General features: G+C 42.8%; 1 protein-coding gene across 5 annotated transcripts in view; it reads left to right on the forward strand.

Annotated features, from left to right (window-relative positions):
• The window catches only part of LOC144773575 (uncharacterized), a 156192-nt gene extending 144765 nt beyond the window's left edge, over positions 1-11427 (forward strand). For all 5 annotated transcript variants that reach the window (XM_078658691.1, XM_078658694.1, XM_078658693.1 and 2 more), the window contains exon 12: positions 9629-11427. In XM_078658691.1, coding sequence (XP_078514817.1) covers positions 9629-10329 — 701 coding nt within the window. In that variant the 3' untranslated portion in view covers positions 10330-11427. The remainder of the gene's footprint in view (positions 1-9628) is intronic.
• Positions 11428-12426: the final 999 nt, after the last annotated feature.

Below are 12426 nucleotides of genomic sequence, written 5' to 3' on the forward strand. Positions count from 1 at the left end.
GATCTGCAATTTAGGAGGATACAGCTTAGCCTCGGCTTGATGGATACTGTGGTGGTTTCGGTTGTAAGGGGGATTCTAGTGAGGTTGTTTTCCACAATGCCTCTAGAGTGGTGTCTGGTGGGTATGTATGTGTTGATCGGGATAGATTGTATACGGGAGTCTGTATGTGCGATAACTGGAAGTCCAGCGCTATGTTGAGGGTGCGGTAGCTCTTAAGAGCGAAGGAGGGCCCCTAATTCTAAACCAGATAGAGGGTTTAGCAACCTGATTGGGTGGGAAATGGCATTAGGGTGCAAACAGTGCTCCAACGTGGAGCCCTCTGAGCCTGGGAACTTGCAAGACGATGATGGGTGCGACTATAGGTCTTGGAGTGTGTGGAAGAACTGTATTCCTGTAAATAGCAAGTGGGCTTGGTTTGTTGTAAAATAAGGTTGTGTAGGGTTCGGATGTCCGATTTGACTTGTTGAAGGGCTGATAATATCTGGTCATGTCTGGGGTCAGGCGTGAGAGTTTCCTTATTGGAAGGGTGGACAGAGGGAGAAGGCGGAGTAGTAGCCTCTTCAGTGTCATTTGAGGGGGGAGTCGAGGATGAGACAATGCATAGAGCTCTTTCTGAGTGAATGTCAATGGGGTGGGGGAGTGAGGAGGCCGGAAGAGGAGGGGACTGAGAGGCGGCTATGCCAGAGTCAGTGGGGGTATAGGTGGGGCTGACGTGCAGATGGGAGGTGCTGGGAGTAAAGGAGAGGGGGAGGGTGGAGAGGTAGAGCTGGGTAAGGGGTTTGTGAGACGGCTATGCCGGGATCTGTGGGGGTACACAGCTGACGTGCTGATGGGAGGAGTTGGGGGGAGAGGGGGGGAGGTATTGCAGGGTGAAGAGGGATAGTGAGTGTATTGGTAGAGTTATGAAGTGAGGCGGTTATAAGGTTGAGTGCGTTGTTAGGTGGGGTGTCTTTGAGGTCTAGAGTTAATGTCGGAACAGATGGGGACAGCTGGGAGTTGTGACTAACTTCGGGATCCGGATGGGAGTTGAAAATATCGGAATGATTGAATGGAGAGGAGGGGTGTGTTAGGTCTTTGAGGTCTAGAGATAATGTCGGAACAGATGGGGACAGCTGGGAGTTCTGACTAACTTCGGGCTCCGGATGGGAGTTGAAGATATCGGAACGATTGGATGGCGAGTAGGGGTGTGTTAGAGTGACTCTCTCCTTGATGAGTGGAAAAATGTGATCAATCAAGTTGAGATTGCGGTCGGTTGATTGGAATAGGATGATACCATTATGATAGATATTGACGGTGTCTACTGCATTGAAGAATAGGGAGGGTAAGACCCTAAAGAGAGCGAGAAAGGCTTTTCTCCATTGAGCTCTTCTTTTAGTGTAGAAGATAATGTCGTTCTTAATGAGCCCTTTGTTAATTGAGAAGTATGGATCAGAGATTGGGGTTTCAGGATGAGGTTTTAATAAGTTGTGTTTGAAACCTTTAGCTGCTTTTTTTGATAGGTTTGGGGGGTAAGTGATGGAGTAGGTGAAGTTACCGGTGTGCTCCATAGTGTAGCTGGCACTTGAATAGCGGGGATAGACAGATGGGGAGATGTCTAAGCAATATGCTGCCCTATAGGGGGAAAGTGTAACAAGGTTGTGTGAGAGATGCTGCCCTTTGGGGGAAAGAGAGACAGGGTTGTGAAAAAGAGAAGTCCGTCCAAGATGGCTGCTTTGTTAGCTGACTAGCTTAGAGCTAGCACGGAAGTTCTCTTTCTGTTTCAGATTAAAGAATCTCATGGGAACAGTCCTTTTTCTTTGTTAACCTGTTGCGGCCATTTTGTGTGATCTGTAAAGCTATTAAGGAAGTCCTCTTTCGATTTCAGTTTAAGAATCTCAAGGGAGGCAGTCCTTTTTCTATATTAACCTGCTGCGGCCATTTTGTGTGCTCTGTATCTGTAAAACTAAGAACTTTCCCTATCCTGGAATTCTAGATTGTGGGAGGTAATCTTAGAATTATGGATGAAGTGCAACTACTTGCCTTCGGTCAGGAGTAGAACAAGTGGGCCCTCGAGATGGCTTGGCAATGTGGCACCATATGTGCCAGTCTCGATTCTGCAGAGACCTATGGGTGGAGGAAAGCTCAGACTGTTTCTGCTGAGCTCATTGGGATCATCGTAATATAGGAGGCTTATTGTCTTTTGTTCCTTGGACAGATCCAGCAATCACCTCTGATGTTAAGAGGAGTGTGATGTTTTCCCTTTTTCCCTCTCAACCCTTTCTTCCCCTTTAAGTTATGTCATTCTTCTCTTGATTCCATGTTCTGAGAATGTACCTGTGAACATGATTCTCTTTGTGGCAGTTACCTGTGGCTGTTAATGGATGAGGTTTTATTAAACCCACTCTGCTTTGCTGAAACGTGTTTACCTACTTTTATTTCATTTAATTGAACAATATTATACTGGCGACGATCGGAAACGAAACAACCTCAACATAACAACACATCATCGGAGTTCCTGACCTGCCCCCCCTCCTCCAGCGGCTGTTTTTGAAGATCTGAAGAGAAGCGAAGTCTTCCCAGCGGCAGCGGTGAAATTGACATAAGGGTGAGGAGAGCGGGAGGTTTCGTGTAAAAGATTTGGGACTTTAAATATATTTCTAAAGTCATTGCGCGATTTAAAGACAATCGTTATATGCTCGCGCTTTGCTCTCGTGCTCGGAGTTCCAGTCCAGTGACGTCAGCCTGCGTATCAAGCGCATGCGTTCCAGACGCGCTGACGCCACTCTGCGTTTCATGTGAGCCGCGCTGCGGTTCATTAGAACGCGCTGACAAAGGGCTGCTATAAAAAAAAAAAAAAAAAAAAAAGAACACGCTGAACGCGCTGAAACAGAACGTGCTGTACGGGCTGAATGAAAAGTGCATTTCATTTAAAAAGAACGCGCTGAAACAACGTCATAAAGAGCTAAAAGAAGAGCAGAGTTATACACAATGAACATTGTTCATCAGTAAAGGAAAAGTATCAGAACAGAATGTACATTGTTAGTCTCTGAACTTTCAAGAAGATTGTTCTTTATTGTAACACATTCTATCCATTCAAACAAGCATTGGATAGCAAAACATTCAATTTCCACTACCTTATGAAATAAGATTAATCTCAAAAAAAAAAATTGACTCTTATTTTCTTATTGTTTCTTTTCTCTCCACAAGTAAACATAGTTCTATCTAAAGAGAATTAACCTTAATAATAAGATATAAACTCATTATTTTATAAAAAATGCAGAATGTAACTCAGCCTGCATTTTTTCTTACAAGTCCAGGGGAGCCTAATGTTAAATGGAAAAAATGGAAAAAGATTTTCACAAATTATGCTAGGGTTTGCGGAACCAACTTGAGTGCTGAAAGAAAACACTCACTTCTTCTTCATTGTCTAGGAGGTGAAGGACAGGATGTTCTTGAACATTTGCCAGAGTTATCAGCTGCGGAACAAAGGAACCTCAATGAATACGAAATTGCCATTGTACAACTTGACAGGCATTATCTACCTAGACTTAGCACCATCATGGAAAGGTACCATTTTGGTCTACGGGAACAGAAAAAGGATGAAACAGTAGAAGACTACGTATCTTCTTTGAGAAAACTTGCTTCCTCTTGCAACTTTGGACAAACACTTGATGAACGGATACGTGACCAGTTCGTCTTGAGATGTGCGCATGACGACATAAGAAAAGAATTATGGCTGAAGGATGAACCTCCTTTAGAAGAAGTTTTGACTATTGCTAAGCAAGTAGAGCATATGACTAGATGTGTTGGAGAACTAAAAAAAGAAAAGGAAAAGTCACCCGCTTCTGAGTCTAAGGACGAAGTAAAAGTTGATGAAACTGTATGTCAAGTGAAGAAAATAGTGAATGTCACAAACAATGAGAGGAATGTTAAGTCTACTAATCCTCCTTTTTTCTCCTCTAATGGCAGATTTTCTTGTTTTAGATGCGGACAAATTAATCATTTGGCTAACTCTCCTATATGTCCTGCATTGAAAGTAACATGCAATGTTTGTAATAAGAAGGGTCACTTTGCAAAGTTGTGCAGGAGCAAAACGTATAATGATGACAACTCAAGAAGGCGGTGGCCTCAACCTCAAGTAAGGTCGATTTGTTTTGAAGTTAAGGATGACAAAGCTGATCATCCCTCTCATTTAGTTAAAGTGGAAGGCACAATGATTAATCTAAAATTTGATTCCTGCTCAAGAATAACTATAATTGATGAAAAATTGTATAATAAGTTTTTTAGTAACAAAGTCAAGCTGTTTAAATGTGATATTTTACCGTTGGGGTACAGCGAGAAACCCATTGGAATGGTGGGTTATTTTATGGCAGAATTGGAACTGGGTTCAAGAATCACTGTAGGTAAAGTCTACGTGTCAAAGAAAGGTGATGCTCTTTTAGGTTGGTTAGATCAACGCTATTTAGGTGTGACTCTTGATCCAAATGCCACTCCCCAGGTCAGAATTCAAGAAATATCCAATCCTGTATGTGACAACATGAGTGATGAAGGGTTGTCTTTGTCTTTAGCCAAACAATTTCCTGGTGTTTTTAAAGAAGAGTTAGGGTGTCTGCGTGGGTACAAACACCATATTAAATTAAGAGCAAATGCTTCTCCTGTGGTGGCTAAAGTGAGAAGAATTCCTCTTGTGGAACAAGCAAAGGTTCAGGAAGAACTTGACAAGCTTGTAAAAAATAATATTATTGAACCTGTGGAGGCAACTGAGTGGCTTGCTCCCGTAGTTATTGCAAAGAAACCCACTGGCGAAATTCGCCTTTGCATTGATCTAAGAGCTCTTAATAGGGAAGTAGTTGTGGATAGGTTTCCCCTTCCCAACATAGATGAGATAGTCAGCACTTTAGAAGGAGCAAAGTTTTTCACCACTCTTGATTTAGCTTCCGCTTACCATCAGGTAGAGTTGGATACTTGTTCACAAGACCTTACTGCCTTTATTACACCGATGGGCACATTTAAGTTTAAGAGAATGCCTTTTGGCCTCGTCTCTGCTGCCTCAGTTTTCCAACGAATCATGGCCAAGATTTTAAGAGGTTTGTCAGGTGTCAAGTGTTATCAAGATGATTTGCTAATCTATGGAAGTAGTGTTCTTGAACATGATTGTCGTGTGTCTGATGTTTTGAAACGGTTAGATAGTGCTGGTATGACTTTGAAAAGAACCAAATGCAAATTTAGAGTTCGTGAAGTCAATTATCTAGGTCATTGTATCACTGGAGTTGGTGTTTTCCCAAAGAAAGAACTTGTTGAGTCTATTGGCAAAGTTAAAGAACCGACTTGTAAGGAAGAACTTCTCTCGTTCTTAGGCATGGTAGAATTTTATGGGAAGTTCATTCCCAATTTTGCTGACAAAACACACAACTTGAGGAAGCTGACCGCAAAGAATGCTGTATATAATTGGTCTCCTGAATGCAAGTGTGAATTTGAAAGTATAAAAAAAAGGAGTTGAGCAAGGCCCCTTCTCTTCATGCGTTTGTTCCGGGCCTTCCTACTGTGATGTTCACTGATGCAAGTAATAAGGGCCTAGGTGCCGTGTTGGTCCAGAAGAGGGATGGTAAGGATTATCTTATTTGTTGTTCTTCCCGTTGCCTTAAAGGGTCGGAGTCAAATTACTCCGTAATAGAGAAGGAATCACTTGCAATTTTCTGGGCCTTGAGAAAGTTTAGGAATCTTATTTGGGGAACGAAAGTATGTGTGCTGTCTGATCATAAGCCTTTGAGAGAGGTGTTTTCTAAGAAGGGTCTTGATGCCATCTCCTCAAGGATCAGGAAGTGGATTGTTTCTTTGCAAGAATTTGAATTTGAGGTAGAGTACATTCCTGGTATTGCTAACAGGTCAGCTGATTGTTTATCTAGATTGGTTGACAGTGAGAACGTTGATCCTGATGATTTTTGTGAACTTGATGAGGGTACTAATGTGTGTGAAATAACAGATGGCGCAATTGATGAGAATGAGTGGAGGATGGAGTTGGGAAATGATGATGAGATTTCTCATGTTATGCAGTCTTTAATGAATAAGTCTCGTTTGTCCAAACCTTGGTTGTTAGTTTCGGATGAACTCTCTGTATATGATGGTCTTTTGACTAGAGGTACTAAACTTGTTCCTCCCTCTTCTCTTAGAAATAAGTTGTTAGCTCTTGCTCATTGTGGTCATTTGGGAATCGTAAAAAACCAAAGAGTTTCTACGTATGCAATTTTGGTGGCCAGGCATGGATCTTGAGATCGAAAGGATGGTTAGAGAGTGTCCGGAGTGTTGTTCGAGCGATAAGATTCTGAAGACCAAACAAATGCCTATGGTTAAGAGGGCTTTACCTGGTCATCCTTGGGATGAGGTAGCTATTGACATTGTTGGTCCTTTATCTGGGATTGCTGATACTCCCTATCTTATTGTTTTGATTGATCTCTATTCGAGATGGATTGAAGTTTCTGCAGTCAGAGAAATTACCTCTGATTCCATCATTAAGTTCTTGGAACCACTGTTTAGTAAAGAAGGTTTTCCAAATAGTCTTTTATCCGACAATGGCCCCCAATTCTGTTCCTCTGTCTTTGTTGAGTTTCTTAAAAAATGTGGGGTTGCCCATAAGAAGTGTTCATTATATCACCCTGAGACTAACGGTGCTGTTGAGAGGGTCAATAAGACTCTGAAGGAGTCAATTCAACTTGCCCGTGCCTCTGGTCTGAATTGGAAATCCACTCTCCAAGACAGGATAAATACTTATCGATTTGTTCCTCATTCTTCTACTGGGAGGTCTCCTTTTGAACTATTTAAAGGTCGAATTCCTAATACTTTGTTGTGTCCCGGGTGGATGTGTCTTAACAAAGGTCTAGTTGATAATGACATAGGTGAGTGGAGGGCAAGAGAACTGTCCAAGCAGGATGCACGTAAAATATATTTTGACAAAAAGAAAAGTGTGTGTTCTCAGGATATCAAGGTCGGTGATCTTGTAAAAATAAAGACTCCAGTTGGACGCAAACCATGGTCCAAATATACTGACGTTAGAGCAGTTATCAAGGTATTTAAAAATGCTGTAAAGACAGAAGATGGTAGAATCTGGAACAAGAGTCGTGTTGTGCTTGTTAATCCTAATTCTCTTGTGGATTCTTCTTGTTGTGATACTGCTTTGTGCAATAATTTCCTTCCTTCCTCCAATTCTCAATTTAACAGGTTATCCTCACCTCCTACAAGAAGTCAAAGAGTTCGTAGCGCTCCATATCACTTGAAAGACTATGTTTAGTCTTCCTTGTTCTTTTGTTTGCATTGCTTAATTTAGTTTGCTTCTTCCTTTTGTAAAGAAGGGAGATGTGTGATGTTTTCCCTTTTTCCCTCTCAACCCTTTCTTCCCCTTTAAGTTATGTCATTCTTCTCTTGATTCCATGTTCTGAGAATGTACCTGTGAACATGATTCTCTTTGTGGCAGTTACCTGTGGCTGTTAATGGATGAGGTTTTATTAAACCCACTCTGCTTTGCTGAAACGTGTTTACCTACTTTTATTTCATTTAATTGAACAATATTATAAGGAGAACCAGGGTCAGTTTGATAGTACTGGCCAGACTGTGTCTCTTATGCTGAGGAATACGCGGGAGGGAGAGTGGGGGGTGGGGGAGGGTGTAAGGTTCGTTCTGTTTAGATTGCTCGCGCTGAGGAGAATAGGAGAGGGAGGGAGGGGGGGTCGCGGTCGGGGCTAGACCGGGCGTTCTCTGATTACCTTAGAGCAGCCTTCTTGAGATCTTGATTCCGCGGCGTTCGTTCTCGCTTGCTGCGCTCCTCCTCTACAGCCAGGGAAGCTTCCTGCACTTCCTTGTGCTCCGCTCCGGTGCCTGTAATCCGTGAGCAGCTGTGGAGATCGCAATGACTACAAAAGTGTTAAAAAAAACTCCTCCCGAGTGCTCCGAGGACAGCTCCGAACCTTGGAACTATGAACTATGAAGAAGGGCAAATCATTGAACAAATGAAGTACCTTATTGCGTTGATGGTTCAGCACAAAGAAACCCATAGGTATAAGAGTGATGTACAAAAACTGGATCAAGAGCGGACTAGATTAATTACTAAATGACTTCTCTTTTCCAATATGAATATCTACTCTTAGTATGGGCAAGATGTAGAAATGTTAACCTACTTGATTGCGTGTTTAAGGCTCTCGGCAGCTGGCAGAAATGTGAGCTCTGTTAGTCATCCTGAAACCAAATGATAAGCAAATTGGTGTGAGCAGCAAAATTTCTAGAGTCTAATTTAGTGTGTTCTATACCGTGTGTTGCTTCTGTGAGGCAGATTAACAGTCTAGCAGTCCATAGACCGCCAGCCTCTCGCGTGGCGGTCTCCCAACCTCCCCATTACAGTAAGGGCGGTTGGATTGCCATTGCCCGCCGGAGCCACCGTTCCTTGGTGGTGTTGCGGCGGTTAGGAGGCAGTAATATGCTTGGGGTGACCGCCGAGGTCCCACCAAGCATATTACATCTTTCCTCTCCACCACGGTTTTCATGGCGGTTCCACCCCCATGAAAACCATGGCGGAGAGGAAACGAGGGTGCTTCCTGCCCTATGGATGCACACAGGGGGGCACAACATTTGAAGTCCATGCGTGTAGTAACTGTTTTGGCGTTCCCATTGCGGTGCCCATTTTCATAGCACTGCCGCAGGAACATCAAAAACAAAGCCCGCCAGACAAGAGGAAACTCCTAATCTGCTGGGCAGCCTGACCACTGCTTTGGCGGTGGGGCAGACCCGCACGGCTAAGTCGTAATCAGGCCTTAGTTTATGGCGTCAAAGTATTTCTTAATAGATCCATTATTATGCGCATCACCTGACTTCCATTCAAGGTGCATTTACAGATGTGATGAAGCACTAAGGCTTCTGCAGTTATTTTTAGAATATTTCACAATTTCAGAATAGGGTAAGTATACCACAATACAATGATATAAAAAGTAATTAATAATGAAAAATCTCTCCCAAATAATTCTCTTCTTTGTTCACCCTTTCTTAATGATCATGAAAGCCTTGTAGATATTGTTAATTTTAGTCATTCAACCGCCTCTTTATTAAGAGTATATACTTGTTGTTTTCAGAATTCAGATCTAGCACCAAGTCTGAAAAGATGAAATACATATTAGAAAGCAGGCTATTACAAAATATTACACTTTGGTGGCTCAAAACGAAACTAAGATGATACATACCATGTCTGAGTCCTTGACTGCTTTTTATTTGCCAATACTTGCCTTACCCCCACTACCCTAAAAGGAGCTTGCAATTGGTTTGACAGTTCCTCCCTCCTTTTAACTTGGCATGCCATAATCGTGAATACATTCCTACCCTTCATTCCGTGCGGTAAACATCCCTTAGATCATGGTTATCTCTACCAGAAACAATCAGTCATCATGTTCATTTGAACTCCTTTGCTACACATTTTCCAATTTCCTTTTTTTCCAAGTTTCCCTTCGAGATGTTTTTCCCATTCTTTTAATTGTTTGACACTCTGTGTTCAGATTTCTTAGGCACCTAGAGTCTGTTTTGCAGCTCCTTTGTTAGCTTAAGTCACTCTGTGAGGTTGGCAGTGTCCATTGTATTGTGTTGTATGCTAACTCTCTCTGTTTTCTGTTTCCAGCGGGTGAAAGCTGGATTAATAAACATGGGAAGGAGAACCAATACAAAAATTCTGCTGAAGTGGATTCCCAAGTGGTCTTCCCAGGAGCACCGCAAGACAGTAACGAGCCATGCTCCAAGAGTCCGCCCAATTCAGAAGGGCAAACAGGAGAGCCTCTGGAAGATGGACAGGACAAAGTCACAAAGTATGTTCATGGTTTCAGTGTTCAGAAAAACCAGGTCATGGAACAGAGCATCCCGCCTGAAGACGGCCCCCATGTATCACTGGACTCTCTGCCTATTCTGGGGCAAGGCTCGCACTTTATGGAACGGCAAAAGATTGTATGTGAGAAGCTCTTTCCATGTACTGAGTGTGAAAGAACTTTTACAAGGAGCTCTAATCTCATTAAACACCAGCGGGCCCACAGAGGCGACCGACCTTACTTGTGCAATGCCTGTGGAAAATGCTTCAGGAGGAACACCTCTCTCATTATACACAAGAGGATCCACACTGGTGAGAGACCCTACAAGTGCAAAGAATGTGGGAAAAACTTTGTTCAAAGGCAGCATCTCACAACACACCTAAAAACTCACACTGGGGAGCGGCCTTACCCCTGCCCGGAGTGTGAGAAAGGGTTCAGGTGGAGGTCTGAGCTCATGAAGCATCAGAAGGTTCACGAAGTCCCAGATCCATCGCAAGGTACTGAATATACTCGTGGATGACCTTCTGTGGCTTATCATGAGTCTGGGTAAGGTCCTTTCAGAGTTCTTTCCTAGTCCAAGCCTGAGAACTCGCCACATCGGTGATAAACTATGCATGCACGTACTTTAAGCCGAGCATCAGACGAAGGCACACTTGTTAATCCATGGAGGGTTCAAGCAGGAGAAACCCAGTGGTGCTGCATGTTAGGAAGGTTGCTGCATCTGGATACCTAAACAAGTAGATGCCGGCAATGAACCTTGCCTGAGCGGGCATGCGCTTGGCACCCGTGCCTATTGCCCTGGACATGCAGCCTCTTTTGGCCATATCTTCTTCTCCATGCTCGCGGTATGAGTTCCTTCAGCTCATGAGAGATTGCGGCAGTAGAGGCATTGAACGAGTCCTTTCCACTGCTTGTGTGTGAGAAAGATCAAGAGAGTTTTTAAATGAAGTATGAATGCAACACTAATCAATGGAAAATGCTCCTGATGATAACTTGAAATCTGCAGATTGACCTGGCAAAAACAGATATGGTAAAGAACATGTGGGACATCATTGCAAGCAAATGATTGAAAATCCGTGTTCAAATTCCCACACAACTGCAGGAGCATATAGACGTACTATAAACCTCCATGGTGCTTCTTGTTCTTATCTAGTGGAGGTGAGAGCTTTTCAGGGGAATTATGACAAGTTTGCACCCTCCTGAAAAGTTGATTGCCCCATGTTGGATTTTAATTAAATGTCTCCATCTGAACCAGCATCACAATCTGAACGCTTAACTTGTCTCCAGCTCATCGTATTCAAATCTGAGGAACCGTTCATTTTCAAGGCTCTTAATTATTCTGATTTTTTTTAAAGAAAAAATGGTTATTTAAATAGTATATGCTGCAAACTTACAGCATTCTGTTTTTTAATGCAACGTGTTTGGGCAGCCATCTCTTATTAAAAGGGTTTGTTTTTACAGGAAAAATGAATGAAAAAGTAAAGTGAGAGCATTAACAAAATACTCCTGTGCTGTCACACTAATTAGTCTATGTATATATGTACATATATGTAAATATATAAACACTGTACAGTATTTGCCCTCTGGCAGAATTAAACAAGAACAATCACGAAATCCATTCTTATTGGTTGATAACATGTGTAACAGGCCTGTAAAATAGGGAAACGTTTGTGCTACATTACGCACAGCATATCTATTTATTTTTTTGGGCTTGTTTTTTTATTTTTTTTATAATTTATTTATTTATTTTAAGGTTTTATAGAGCGCGAACTTGACCCGTGAGGGTATCAGAGCGCTTTACATATTCAAATGGTAGTATAGAGCGTAGTATATCAAAGGACCTGTACATCATAGAGCTTACAGAATTCAGGGGTCATAAGGTGGGCAGGAGATTCCAACAATACTATACAATTGGGGAAGGAGAGACTATACATCGGGGCATTTTACAGAGACGAGAGTCATACAATAGTCGGGAAACCACACGAGTGCTATACAAGGTCGCAAGATGAGGCAATAGTCTCTTAGATAGCTGAGGAGCAGGTTTAGCCAAGGAATTTACCCATGAGGAAGGATTTGGCCTCTTTTTTGAAGCGTGCAAGGGAGGGGATTGTTCTGATGTCAGGAGGGAGGGAGTTCCATATTCCTGGTGCAGATCCGGCGAAGGCTCGATTGTAAGTTTTTGTTTTCCTAAAGCGTGCAGGCCGGAGGAGGAGGGTGTTAGCCGATCGTGAGTTTCTGCTTCCTCCAGATAACACAAGCTTCTGTGCAAGATACGCAGGGGAGTTAGAGTGCAAGGCCTTGTGCGTGATGCATGCCAGTTTGAGGTGGATCCTAGCCTCGACGTGAAGCCAGTTCAAAACTTTCAAGTGAGGAGTGATGTGATCGAATTTTCTAGAGCCTGTAAGTAGTCTGGCGGCTGCATTGAGGCAGGTTTTTAAGGGAGCCAGCGAGATCTTGGGTAAGCCAGAGAGGGTGGAGCAGCCATATTCCAGTCGAGAAATAACTAATGATTGGACTGCTAGTTTTAGGTCAGGAGCGTCAAGAAAAGGGTTTCAATTTCCATAGGTAGCTCAGGTGGAATCTGGCAGATTTGGCATTTGCGTTGACATGGTCTCGC

Source organism: Lissotriton helveticus, chromosome 8 (assembly GCF_964261635.1).
Source record: "Lissotriton helveticus chromosome 8, aLisHel1.1, whole genome shotgun sequence".
Lineage (NCBI taxonomy): Eukaryota > Metazoa > Chordata > Amphibia > Caudata > Salamandridae > Lissotriton > Lissotriton helveticus.